We start from the raw sequence: 14,418 nt of genomic DNA, 5'->3' as shown, positions 1-14,418 counted from the left end.
AAGAGGGACCAGACTTTTGCCCTACTCCACAAGGGAGTGGAACTATTGGTAGAAAGAAGAAATGTTCAACATAATAAAGAATTTTCTCAAGCTAATTTTCTCCAACCATTGAACATTATATAATCTGAAATGTACAGGTTCATATAACACAACCCCATCATTTTATAAATGAGAAAACAGAATTAAACAAATTTAAAAACCCAAGGTTACACAATTTCAAGGAGCAAGACCAGGATTCAAACTTGGGTCCTCTGATTTCAAATTCAGGATTCTTTCAAGACATCAAGCTCAACATAGGGTGAGAAGTTGGATTAAATCACATTAAATATTTCCAATTCTAAACTCTATAATTCTTTTTTTTCAAATATGGATTTTATTTAACTTTGTTGAAGTAGCCCAAGCATATTTTGTGTTGAGAATTTCAACTATTTTTTTTTTTAGTTTTTGCAAGGCAATGGGGTTAAGTGGCTTGCCCAAGGCCACACAGCTAGGTAATTATTATTAAGTGTCTGAGGCTGGATTTGAACTCAGGTACTCCTGACTTTAGGGCCAGTGCTCTATTCACTGTGCCACCTAGCTGTCCCAAATTTCAACTATTTTAATAGAAAATCTATTTTGTTTTTTCATTGTTCCTATTGAGAATTGCCTTCCGACTGGAGCTGCCAGATTCCCCCCCCCCCCCCCGTTTTTGTTTGGTTTTTGACTTTCAAAAATAAAGATTTTAATTCCTTATATGCAAGTCTTTTTTTGGTTTATTTATTTTATATTATTACAGTAATCTTGCTATGAGAGCAAACATAAACACTCCCCCCCCCCCAAAGAAGAGGAGAAACCTCAAGAATAGTGAGAGAGAAAAAATTCAGTCTGTATTCAGATTCCAATGGCTCTGTCTCTCTGATGAGTTACCTTCATTATCATAAGTCCACCAAAGAAGCTGCTTCATTATTTTTTCTCACAGTTGCTATTACTAGCTGTATTTCCCTCCACTCTATTCCTTCCCACTCTCATTTATTCTATTTTCTCTCTCTCCTTTTACCTTGTCCCTGTTCAAAAGTGTGTTGTATCTAAGTACCTTTTCCCACTCTTTTCCCTCTCTTCTATCACCTTCCCCCCCTTCCCCCACTCCCCCTTATACCATCCCTTCTCATTTTTCTCTAGGGTAAGTTAGATTTCTATACCCTACACACCTATTAAGCGTGTATGTTATTTCCATTCTGAGCCATTTCTGATGAAAATGAAGGCTCACTCATTCCCCTTTGAAAAAAGCTTTCTTTTAAATCTTACGTGAAATATCTTAGCCCCTTCTTCCTCTCCTTTCTCTTCCTCCCAGCACTTTCCTTTGTCACCCACTGACTCCATCTTTTTTACTATATTATATCATTATATTCAGCTCCTACCTGTGCCTTGTGTATATATGCTCCTTCTAACTGTTCTTTAAATGAGAAAATTCATATGAGTTAATCAGTATCTTCTTTCCATGATGGAATATAAACAGTTCAACATCATTAAGTTCCTCATAGTTAGTCCTTCTTGTCCACTCCCTCTATGGTTCTCCTGAGTCCTGTACTTGAAGACCAAACTTTCTTTTCAGCTCTGGTTGTTTCAATAGGAAAAGAAGTCCAACTTTTCCCCTGAAAGAGGATGTTCAGTTTTGCTGGGTAGTTGATTCTCGTTTGTAAACCAAGATTTTTTGCCTTCTGGGATATCATAGTCCAAGCCCTATGAGCCCTTAATGAAGATGCTGCCATAGCCTGTATAATTCTGACTATAGAGCCACAGTAGTTGAATTGTTAGTTTCTAGAAGCTGTTAAAATTTTCTCTTTGACTTAGGAGTTTGGGAATTTGGCTATAATATTCCTGGAAGTTCTTTTTTGGGGATCTCTTTCCCTGGAGTGACCAGTAAATTCCCTCAATTTCTATTTTACCCTCTGCTTCTAGGATCTTAGGGCAATTTTGCTATATTATTTTTTGTTTTGTTTTCTTTTGCAAGGCAATGGGGATAAGTGGCTTGCCCAAGGTGACACAGATAGGTAATTATTAAATGTCTAAGACCACATTTGAACTCAGGTATTCCTGACTCCAGGGCTGGGGCTTTATCCACTATGCCACCTAGCTGTCCCTGCTATATTATTTCTTGAAATCTAGGCTCTTTTCCTGATCATGACTTTCTGGTAGCTCAATAATTTTTAAATTATCTCTTCTCAATCTGTTTTCAAGGTCAGTTATTTTTCCAAGGAGATATTTCACATTTTCTTCTAGTTTTTGGCTTTTTTGAAATAGTTTTATTTCTTCCTGATGTCTCGCAAAGTCATCAGTTTCCATTCAGCATTTGAAGGAATTATTTTCTTCAGAGAACTTTTTTTTTAATCTCCTTTTCCAGCTGGCTAATTTGCTTTTTAAGGCATTATTCTCATTTGCCTTTTGTGTTGCTTTTTCCATTTGGCTTTAACTGGTTTTTAGCATTATATTCTTAAGTATTTTTTTATTTCTTTCACCAAGTTGCTGATTTGGTTTTCATGATTTATCCACATAACTCTCATTTCTCCTCCCAATTTTTCCTCTACTTCCCTTAATTGCTTTTCAAAGTCTTTTTTGAGCTCATCCATAGCCTGAGCCCACTTTCTATTTCTCTTGAAGGCTTTGGATACAGAAGATTCAAGTTTGTCATCTTCTGAATCTTTCATGGGGACCAAAGTAATTTTCTATGGTCAGATTCTTCTTTTGTTTGCTCATTTCCTCAGCCTATGACTGATTTACCACACTTTCAAAGGTTTTTTTGGAGGGGGGTTTGGGGATGTCCCACTGGGACATTAATTACTCCAAGGTCTTATGAGAGGCTCTGACTGCTTTCTTGTCTGTGCTTTGATATGTAGATGATCACAGCCCCCCCTACCCTGGAGCTGTGAGGAGAGTCCCAGAGCATCTATATAGTATGGAAGTCCAAACTGCAGCCTGGATCTGAGTGTGGGAAAATAGCTGAGTCCTTCCCCAGGTAGAACAGAGAGATTTATGCAGTCTCTCCTGATCCCTTTACCATCTGTGCAGGCCAGCTTCCCTGATTCCCACTGCAGGCTCTCATCACAGGGCTGCTTTGAGGCCAGTGCTCACTCCCCACTCAGTCTGGTGCAGCAGAGTTCTCTCACTAGCCATTCAAGCTGTTCCCAGTAATCCTTGGGCTGTGCTGCAGCTATGGCTTTTTCCAACCCCTGGTCTCTGTTAAATAGACCTTTCCTGTGGAACTTCTAAAATGCCTTAGACTGGGAAATTATATCACTCAATCTTTCTGTGGGTTCTGCCCCTCTAAATTTTGGCTAGAGTCACAATTCAATGGATTTTGGAGTTTTTTTGGAGACTGAGTTTCTGAGAATTCTTGCCTTCTCACTGCCATCTTGACTCCACCCCTAAAATCTTTAATTCTTAGAGAAAAAATGATTTGACTAAAGCAGAATTCAGTCCGTTCTATAAGCAGTTTGCTATCTTCTAATTATCATCAAGTATAATTATTATGCAAATAATTAAATGTGCTCTAGATTTTGTTTTATTTTACAATAGTACTTTATTATATCCATGCTGTAAAAACATTGTTGTTGATTATGCAAAATGTTTGCACTAGCAAACATTTAGCAGTTTCAACATGTTATGTGTGTAGTATAATTATTATTATCCCCATTTCACAGAAGAGGAAATTGGAAAGGAATTTGACTTTCCATGGTAATAAAGCTAGTAAATTATCAGATCCAAGATTCAAATTAAAGGCCACTGCTATGTTCCCTCTAACATTCTGGTGATCAATTAGATTTAGATCAATGGATACTGTTTCAAACATTGGATATTTCTCATACTGACTAAATGAAAGGGAGGAGAAAAACACCAAATATAGTGAATTCAGTATTAGGAGAGAATATTTACCTACTACAGCTTAATTTGTTTACATTTGACTCCCTCCTCTCAGAGAAATTATAACCTAGTATATTTAGAGAGAAACTTCACTCTGGTTACAATTTTTAAATTGAGAAATAAAATTGAAACCTATTAACAATTATCCTTTGTTTCAAAGAGTAATTTCAAAGGGGAAATGAGAAAAAAGCAATCAATAACAAGTAAAAATTATGAAAATGTTATATAGAAATATTTTTAAAATCCTGTCCTGAGATATCTTGTCAGATTTTCAATTAAAAAAGGTGGGATAATGGTACCCTAACTTTCTATAGTCTCATTATCACCAGGAACCTAGTGTTACATTACTGTCTGGAAAGAAACTATATCATTGTTCAGTAGTTAAAAACATTCTTACCTTATGGAGTTTCTGATATTGTTATTTAAAACTCTTTTCATACTATTGACTTTTTTTGTATCTTTAAGCCTAAATGTCTTAGACCTAAATAAATCATTAAATTTAAATCTGCTCCCCTGTTAACTGCCAAGTATAGTTAACTAGCTTCACTGTATATACATTACCTTGCCTTTTTTTAAATTAAAGGTAATAGTCTTTGGTCTTTGTTCAAACTCCACAATTCTTTCTCTGGATACAGATGGTATTCTCCATTGAAGATACCCTCAAATTATGCCTTATTGTTGTACTAATGGATTGAGCAAGTCCATTAAGGTTGACCATCACCCCCATATTACTGTTGGGTTTAAAATGTTCTTCTGGTTCTGCTCATCTCGTCAGCATCAGTTCAAGCAAATTCTCCCAGGCTTCCCTGAATTCCCATCCTTCCTGGTTTCTAATAGAACAACAGTGTTCCATCATAGACATATACTACAGTTCGTTAAGTCATTCCCCAATTGAAGGACATTCACTTAATTTCCAGTTCTTTGTCACCACAAACAGGGTTGCTTTGTATAAGTGATATTTTTACCCTTTTTTCATAAACTCTTCAGGGTATAGACCCAGTAGTGGTATTGCTTGATCAATACCTTGCCTTTTTAAAGATGTCAGTGGTGATGGTTATCTCTGCAATTCTAATTTGCTTCTGAAAGGATACAAAGTTAGAAGGTATGGCTATAAAACTGGAAATCAGAAGTTGAATCTAAAAAAGATGTCACAGGTTGACCCTAGATTTAGATTTAACAAAAATAAATGCTAAGTTCTAAAATCTCTGATTGAAACAAAAAAAGGAGATCTTGTAAGTGTGTAGTAGTTCATAAGGAAAACACTTAGGCAATTTAGTTTACTTCTATTTTAATGTGAATCTACTACAGAGTGGCATAGTAGCTAAAAGTATTAACACAATCCTAAACTTCATTAATACCAGTGAGTATCCAAAATGAGAAGCAAAGAGACATTATGGATAAAGATTTGACCTCAGAGAGGGCAAGAAGATTTGTGTAAGTCATACTATGGACTTATTCGGGAGAACCTGCACAAACATCTTCTCAGTGTCCAAATTGATGTTGTTGAATAGTTTTGTTTTGTTTTGTTTTGCTTTAGCAAAGATCCCTAAGTGGTTTGCCACTTTCTTGACCAGTTACTCAGCTATCAAGTATATAAGAGTGGACCTAAACTCAGGAAGATGAGTCTTCCTGTCTTCTGATCTGGAAATTCTGTCTACCAATGAAATCCCTGGTCCAAATACACACACACACACACACACACACACACACACACACACACACACAAACACAAGAATTAGGTAAATTAAAATACTGCTGTACTGTATTTTGATTAGCTCTTATGTGGAGTTACTGTTAACAATGGAATCCATTTTAGGACAGATCTGATAATCCAGAGGGAATATACTGTACAGGAGAAAGTGAAAACATAAAGTTGGACATTGGCTGAAGAACTAAAGTTTAGTCTAGATAACAGAAGATCTGTGAGAGAGACCATGATTCTTCACTAAATTGATGATCTCCTTTCAACTATCGAGAACACAATTTATCCATCCTTGCATCCCATGTGATGGTTATCTATATCCTGTATAAAAAAAAGATAATCAATATGCACACCAAGGTGTTTCATCACAATTTGCTGGGGTCTTTAGTTCTCTCGGTTTTTCTTAGATAACAATGGTACAGAAGCTAACTATTGATTATCCTTTGTTCTCAAACCAACCAGTTCACCTCTTCTGGTCTTACAGATTCTTACTACCATGCCCACACTCAAGTATATTCTTCAGTTGGTGACTGCCAACTCCTCTCAGTTTCTTATTATCTGTGACCCTGATGCCAGGGAGAACTGATTTTATAAAGCATATGATTGGATTAAAACACAACTAAAAGTTTAAGGACAAGAATCTTGATCAAAGTGACCAGATCTTAATCACCTGACAAATAGTTGTATGATGTTTTTGTTGATCAACAATATGTTTAAACAGGTTATTTGAACCCAGACACCCACATTGTCAAGGGATCTTGAGCCCTGGACTCCCACATTTTGGCTAAAGCAATGAATACAGCTTTCAATGTGTACTTTGATATTTTCAACTAAGGCTCATCCTAAAATTAAAAGAGCATTAGCACAACTTGGGACAAAGCAGGAGTGAATATTCAAAAAAGTCAATTAGAGCACACTTTATTGAATTTGCAATTATATATATATGTATATATATATATATCAAGCATACTAATAGAGATAAGAAATGGTATAAAAAGTATATTTTATGGCATAATTATTAATGATTTGAAGAAAAGTAAAAATGAATGAAATACAGTTCAGACTTTGAAAATATAAACCATAACAATCAGCATAAAAATTATTACTCCATATTCTGAGACCTACTTCATATAGACATAGGAAATTACTTATATACATTTGTACATTCACATATAAAAAAGTCATTACTAAAACTGATCCCTATATAAACATGAAAATAAATCTTTTATTTTAGACTTTATTTTTAATAGTAAAGTTATGAAATTTGGGTTTATACAAATCACATTAGGTATTAAATGATCAAATGAGTAAAAATACATTTTCAGGGGGAAATGGTGCTAAAAGTTATGAATAAAAAAAATTTCCTTGTAAGGTATTCTATAATGAAATTTAAATCCTTTTCAAATTGCCAGAATTCATGATTTTTATAAAGGATATAACATTGGTGTGAAATAGAGCCAAGAATGTACTTGCAAAAAAAGAGCTAAAGAAATAATGATGAGCTGATTAAGTGGAACCTTATGTATAATTTTTAAAGTAGTAAACAGATTTAAAAACAATTATATGTAGTTTATCTACTTCTGGTCAAATCTACATCCTGATGTAGTGAAGATAGAATCCACCTTAGTGAAGATAGGATTGTTGGTAGGTTTGTCTTATTTTAACAACATTCCAATCACATAATTAGAAATTTTCATCTACCTTCACATTGAATTGTTCATTTATAGTTCTCCAACCATATTTTAATTTTGCTAATAATGAATAAACTGACTTTACAAACAACAGAGTAAAACAATACTTCTTTCTAATATACATAATCTTATTTACAGAATATTAGACAAGTACAAAGAGATATTTCCTTGGAAATAAATAAGTGTCATGAAATGTACTAAGTTGCATAGCTTTTAAGTATGATGAACATCCTAAAAAGTATGCAGAAGTCTAACACATGCTATTTACATGAACTACATTTCATTATTAGTTCAATATTGTAAGAGACAAAAGTATAACCATTAGGTGGTCAAAGGATAGCAGCAACAGAACCTTTGCTTTACTAGGTTATTTAAAAATAAAATCAGAAAGAACTAAGACATTTATAACATAAGTTAAAGACAATATGGCACAAATAAGACAACTTATTTAACTAAAAATACACTCTTGTGTTGGTGCAGCATTTTTAAAGTAGACTCAGCTTTTAATAACTAAATCTGTAAGAGTACACTAAAACTAAATGTAAAAAACCACAATCATTTGCTGCCTCAGAGCTAATTCAGAGCTTATTATGAACTTTTCTTTTACTTAGCATACTAAATTTCTTGTTATTGATAAGTTTTCCTTTTAATTTCATCAATAAGCCTTGAATCTGAACCTAGCAGATAACTGAAATGAAGACCTAATTTCTTTTTTTTCTATCCAAACTGAACCCTATAGATATATAGAGTCCCATGCATATAGGGATTTTTCAGATTAAATACAAACAAAATCTTGAAACTATTTTACTCAGTCTCATTTTCCATCAGATAAGATGTGTTTTGTCTACCACACAAATATCTTGGGGCTTCCATATTAGATGTTGTCCTATTTCCTCTCAGAAACAACAAAAAAAACCCAGAAGGTCATACTAATTTCTCTGGAGAGACATGTACTCTTATGGTTTTCTGAATTGGGAATAAGAATGACTATAATTTATAAATATTAATAATGGTGAAAAACATTTTTATAACTTCTCTTATCTTTTAAAATAAGATGTGTAATTATCAACTAATTTTAAACCCTAAAAAATAGTATCTTTAAAAATAGATATTTGTTATATTTAATATGTCTAATGCAAATAATACTAAAATTGGAATGTTTTAATTTTCATGAGATATTCTTATGAAACTATTGAAAGTTTTTAAAAAACATAGTACAACTTCAATCTATGAATATAGTTTTTTCTGAAATTTATTTCATTTTTTTAAGATTGCAGAATATGTCCAACAAATCATACTTTTTTTAGAAGTGTTTGGAGTAGTTTCCATTAAAATCTAAAATTTTAACTTACTACACATAGTATATTTCTAGATAACTTTTCCTTCCTCTATAGAAAGCATTCCCAAAAATCAAAATGCTTTTTTAAAATCCATTTACTTTTTTTAATTTTATTTTTCAATTAATAGCATAGCCTGAGACATAAAATATCAATCACTTTTAACTTTTAATAAATACTTCTCTTTATTTTTAATAGTGAGAGAAATACTCTTGTATCAAAATAATGAGTTGCTAGAACCCTTGAAGCTATATTCTTCATAAAGAATGTGCAATAAATCATTATATGATTCAAATCATAAAGTCACAGGCATGGAGAACTAGCCGAGACTTTGAAGATTATTTAGACCTGTTCTCTCATTTTTTTAAATACATGAGGAACTAAGGCACTAACACATTCAGTAACAGGTAGGTAGTTTAAGGATAGTGGCAAGATCATGATCCTGACTCCCAGACAAGGGTTATTTCCACTATGCTAACTATTTAAATATGTCAAATAAATATTGGCAAAAGTAATGGAAAATAATTTATCATATAAATATATTTAAATAAGAGCTTCTTCACTAATTCTGATTTAAGAGCAAGGTTACTTGGTGTTTATAAAAATGTTTAATAAGATTTTAATGGAGTTTGGCCACAGAAACTCTCTGATGGTCAAAAAAAGATGTTTTTTATGAATTTATGGGATTTTATGTGGATTTTTATGAATTTATGGGGAATTTATGAATTCCTATAATCACATGGAAAGGAAGGGCAAGATTGGAGAGAGGTTCCACAATGAGATGGAATAAACAATGGTAGAAATGACCCATGTTATGTAAATATCCACATTCTAGCAGTCACTAGTATATGTCATCCTATTACTCAGGATAGTATAAAGGTATATGCCATCCCATTACTCAGGATAATAAAGGTACAAAAATTTCTGATTTAACCATTACAGCAGTTCTTCGTCTGTGCTGACTTTTTTGCACCTGCTGCAGTCAATTTGGTAATTGATTTGCTGTCGCCATCATCAGTTCTTTTTCTCACCTCCCTTAAAAATAAAAAACACATATAGAAATCTTAAGTTAACAGAATCACTTTTTACTTAAATAGCAGCAGAAATAGCTAACAACAATAAAAATCTATTGTCCACAGCTAGGGTAAGTTTATCTGGAAAGCAATGAGTAAACTTGTAGACTCTACAACATACTACTTAGCAGTCACTTTCCAAAATCTCTAAGAGAAAAATAGTACCTATATGTCAATCATGTATACAACACAGATTTATAAATCTATGTATTAACACACTTACATATATGTAAATGAAATCTGTGCATTTGTGCATATTTTACCTCACACAGATGTGACATAAGTCAAATACTTTTATATACCTTAAAATTGTTTTACATAGAGGAAAATTATCATATTGGGCAAAAATGGGCTTGAAGCTTTTCTTTATATGCATGCACATGTATATAGAAGTCCATATGGTTCACATATACATCTAAAGAGACTAATCCATATGTGTGTGTGTGTGTGTGTGTGTGTGCAGATACATATGTTAAATATGTTAAATATACAATTTGCTTTCTGGGAGACATTCATATATACATGGGCATGCTTGAACCATGTAAAAATATAGAAAAGTTTTCCCCAAAGATATATAGGTATGTTATAATTTATGTGCAATGACCACCTGATGCCTGTACAGAACACTTAGGATAGTTAAGTTATTCCATATAGAGAAGCTAAGAAGCCTTATTCCAAAAGAACTCTGATGATGTATAAGGCAAATGTCCTGAAGAACTGTGAAGCATGGGAAACACTCTGTAATTGTTTCTAATTCATTTTAACCCTGTATTGAAATAGATGGTTCTTTAGCTCCAGTATCAGCCACTTCCTCTCTTGTTTCATTTACTCTTAGGGGGAATCTCATTGAATCTTTTGCTCTTTGTGAGAGCATAAGGTAAGGGAAAACTTGGGGCCTCATTCCTTTGAGGTCAGATGACTTAATGAAAGGGTCTTAGTGCTTGGCCTTTGAATTTGTTCTTTTCCATTCTTAATTAGGCAAGTGATGTCTCTAAGACTCTATGAGTTCAAAAACTCAAGAGGATGCCCCAGTATAGCAGTGTTCACCTTGGTTCCCAACACATACCAGTACTCAGAAGTAATAATGTTCTGAGGAGCAAAGAGGGATCAGTGGGATCCTAGTCCAATAGAAGGTGAGAGGAGAAATCATCCAGCCATCATGTTACACAGGCTTTAAAATTGGTGGATCTGATGGTAAGCAGAAACTGAGCTAAACTTTGAGTCAAGTCCCTCCCCAAAACAACAGGATGGTACAAAGGAGGTAGAAAGGGTGCTAGAAAGGGAAACACCTGTAGTTTGTTCCCATTATGTATTTAAAGTAAATATCCCTTGAGTAAAAATGGCCTGGGCTTAGATGTGAAATTGAATTGGGTTAAAGGTAACTAGACCTAACAATGGGGAAGGGTAAAGGGAACAGTCACAAGCATATACATATGTGTATATACAACATATTGTATTCCTACTTGTACATATAATAAATATATTATTCCACAACTCCATATTGTTATGAACAGTTTAGCCTTACCCAAAATTGATGGCTATAGAATATTAGCCAGAACCACAGATGTCCTGATTAGAATAGTATTGGAAGTTGGAAAAATATAGATAATTTAAATTCATGGATAATCAACAAATCTCTCTTTAGCTACTGGTTTCAGTCTTCCTTTTATTAGAATTACTGACAACTAAAAGTATATATATATATATATATATATTTTTTAAACAACTCATGGGCTATGAATGAAGAATTAGCAAATAAAAATTTCCAATAAAAAGGAGAAAGAATGAGGGAGCTTGAATATTAAACCCAAGCAAAAGAATCACAGAATCGTACAATACTTAAAAAAAGAAACCCTAAAGATAATCTAGTCTGATGTGTTTATTTTATAGATGATAAAAATAAAACACAAAGAAAGGAAATGACTTCTCATAAGTCATGAAGATAATGAAGGCAATAGCTGAAAAATACTATAATTCTCTGATATTTCTAACCCCCTTTGCCACTCATCTTGTTTGCTCCTTTCAATACTGCTTAACTTTCTTAAATGTGTTATAAGTGTCCCCTCTATCTAAAAATAATAGTTCATATTTCTTTTTGTTTGTTTTTTGTAAGGCAATGGGGTTAAGTGATTTTCCCAAGGTCACACAGCTAGTAAGATTCAAATGTCTAAGGATGGTGAACTCAGGTCCTCCTGACTCCAGGGTTGCTGCTCTGCTCACTGTACCATCTAGCTGCTCCTCACTTCATATTTCAATAGTATATTTAGAGTTTCTAAAGTACTTTCCTTTGCAACAACATTAAGTTGTAATTTGAGTATTTTATGCAAATAGTACTACCCTCATTTCACAAATATAGTCATGAACATGTCTAATATTTTAAATGATTAGCATATGGTTACACATACTCATGTTACAATTGGAATTCAATGCATATATTTTGATTATAGTTGCCAAGGCCTTTGGAGCTTTGAAACATTAAATCTTCACTCTAGACAGTTACCAAAACACTACTACTTTATCCTTTTCTCTTTCACCCACCCTACTAGATTCCCTATTCTGTGAAAAATATAACATTCATCACATCATTTCCCTGCTCGAAAAGTTGTCATAGTTTCCTCCATTTGACTCTTTGGAATCTAGAAACTACTTCATATCCTGAGCCCTTAATTTGGACAGATTTTGTTTATAAGACTTCACATTTTACAATTCAAAGAAATCCTCTTCTTTAATTGGACCAACCTCCTCCTCCTCATCCTACAAAAATATTACGTTCATTCTTCCACTCCTTTATCCATTCTATGTGTTCCCATATGGAATGCTTTCCCTTATTACTTTACTCTGGGTACCCAAAACCTTCCCATCTTCTAAGACATAACTTATTCCATAGCTCTTCCATAAAACTCACATTCCATTCTATATCCTATTCTGTGATATTTTTGTCTATATTACAATTTAACATGTAATAATATGCTATTAGAGATTATTTCCAAATGTCTTATCTTCCTCGTTAAGATTTTTAATGAATTATATGCCATTCAATGAAAAAGTACTTTTAAGTACTTACTATGACTCAAGTAATGTGCCAAGTAAGGGAAAGACAAAGAAAAATTCATATATTTCCTGCTCTCAAGAAGTTTACACTCTACTAGTTATATATACAGTTATTCCTTCCACATCATGACTTTCCCCATCACAATTTAATATATTGCAGGTCAGCATAAGAAATTAAACGGGAAATTTTGGGGAAACTTTGCAGAAGCCATAGGTGACATGTGAAGGCCAGCAAATGATACAAAGCCTATGACCAAATATTTAATCCAAATTTTACAATATGGTACTGAAAATATTCTATAAAAGAAAAAAGAAAAATAATATTTCTCTGTTACAAAGGAAAGGTCAAAATAATGTAGAAGTATTTTCCAGATCTCTAACCCACATAATGCGGAAAGGGTAAGTTTAAAATATTCACAGGTGAGCAAAACAAATACACAGAGATGGGAAGGGCAGGAGACTAAAAACTGGGAAGATTATGAAATATCTCATATTTGATGTGGAGGGAGCTAGCAGTTCCAAGACCTGGAGATAATGAAAGAGTATTCAAGGAATGGGTGATAGGGCAAAAGCACAGAGGTAGAAAATGGAATGTTATAGGAAACAACAGATGAGTCAGTTTGGCTAAAGCATAAAATGTGTGAGAGAGAGTTATATGTAATTAGCCTGGAAAAGAAGACTATAGTCAAATCAGCTAGCTCTCTTGCAAAGAGTATAGAGGAGAGGTTAGGTGGCACAGTGGATAAAGCACCAGCCCTGGAGTCAGGAGTACCTGGGTTCAAATCCGGTCTCAGACACTTAATAATTACCTAGCTGTTCAACCTTGGGCAAGCCACTTAACCCCATTTGCCTTGCAAAAACCTAAAAAAATCAAAGCGTATAGGGAAGAAGTGGTCAGATGGGAGGGACCCTAATAGGGAGGTAAATAATATCTGGGCAGCTAGGTGAATAGAGTACTGTCAGGAAAAGTTAGGAAGACTCATTTTCCTGAGTTCAAATTCAGCCTCAGACACTCACTTAGCTGTGTAATCCTGGACAAGTAACTAAACCTTCTTTGCCTTAATTACTCATCTGCAAAATGAGCTGGAGAAGGAAATGACAAACCATTCCAGTCTTTTCCAAGAAAACCTCAAATGAAGTCATGAAGAGTTAGACACAATGGAAAAACAATTCAACAATAAAAGATAATATGAACAGAAGGCATGGTTTTCAATATCAAATGCTTCAGATACATCATAAAGGGTTAAGACTGAGAAAAGGCCACAGGGTTTAGTAATAAAGAGATCATTAATGACCTCAGAGAGAGCAATTTCAATCCAGGACAAGAATAGAAATTAAGACTGCAAGATGTTAGAAAGAAAGGGGAGAAAGTAGAAACAACAAATATAGACTTTTTCTTCAAACCTAGCTGAGAAATAAAAATGAGGACTATGGGACAACAGTTTTAGGTGTGTCCAATCTAATGATTTTTTCTTAAAGACAGAGATCTAAGTATGTCAGAGATCATTACACTTCTCTTTAGCATCTAAAACAGAACACAGAATGTAATAAATACTCTAAAAATTGAAGGTCACTATTTCAAAATTTGAAAAAAAATTACAAATGTGACCTTGGCTTCATTTTCCTCAATGTAATTAAATAAAGACATTGTTCATTTTAAAGACACA

General features: G+C 33.6%; 1 protein-coding gene across 4 annotated transcripts in view; it reads right to left on the bottom strand.

Moving 5' to 3' along the window:
- The window catches only part of RASEF (RAS and EF-hand domain containing), a 413,955-nt gene that overhangs the window by 295,692 nt on the left and 103,845 nt on the right, over positions 1-14,418 (bottom strand). Inside the window, exon 16 of one of the 4 annotated variants that reach the window (XM_074196675.1) lies at positions 4,072-9,662. The exons of 2 other annotated variants lie outside the window; for them this stretch is intronic. In XM_074196675.1, the coding sequence (XP_074052776.1) occupies positions 9,557-9,662 (106 nt within the window). In that variant the 3' untranslated portion in view covers positions 4,072-9,556. Of the gene's footprint in view, positions 1-4,071; positions 9,663-14,418 lie in introns of those variants that run through there. One more of the 4 variants, XM_074196674.1, reaches the window with a different exon arrangement.

The sequence above is a fragment of the Macrotis lagotis genome, chromosome 8 (genome assembly GCF_037893015.1).
Source record: "Macrotis lagotis isolate mMagLag1 chromosome 8, bilby.v1.9.chrom.fasta, whole genome shotgun sequence".
In the NCBI taxonomy this organism is placed as follows: Eukaryota; Metazoa; Chordata; class Mammalia; order Peramelemorphia; family Peramelidae; genus Macrotis; species Macrotis lagotis.
Note: the sequence above shows the minus strand (reverse complement) of the source record. Positions and strands in the feature narration are given on the sequence as shown.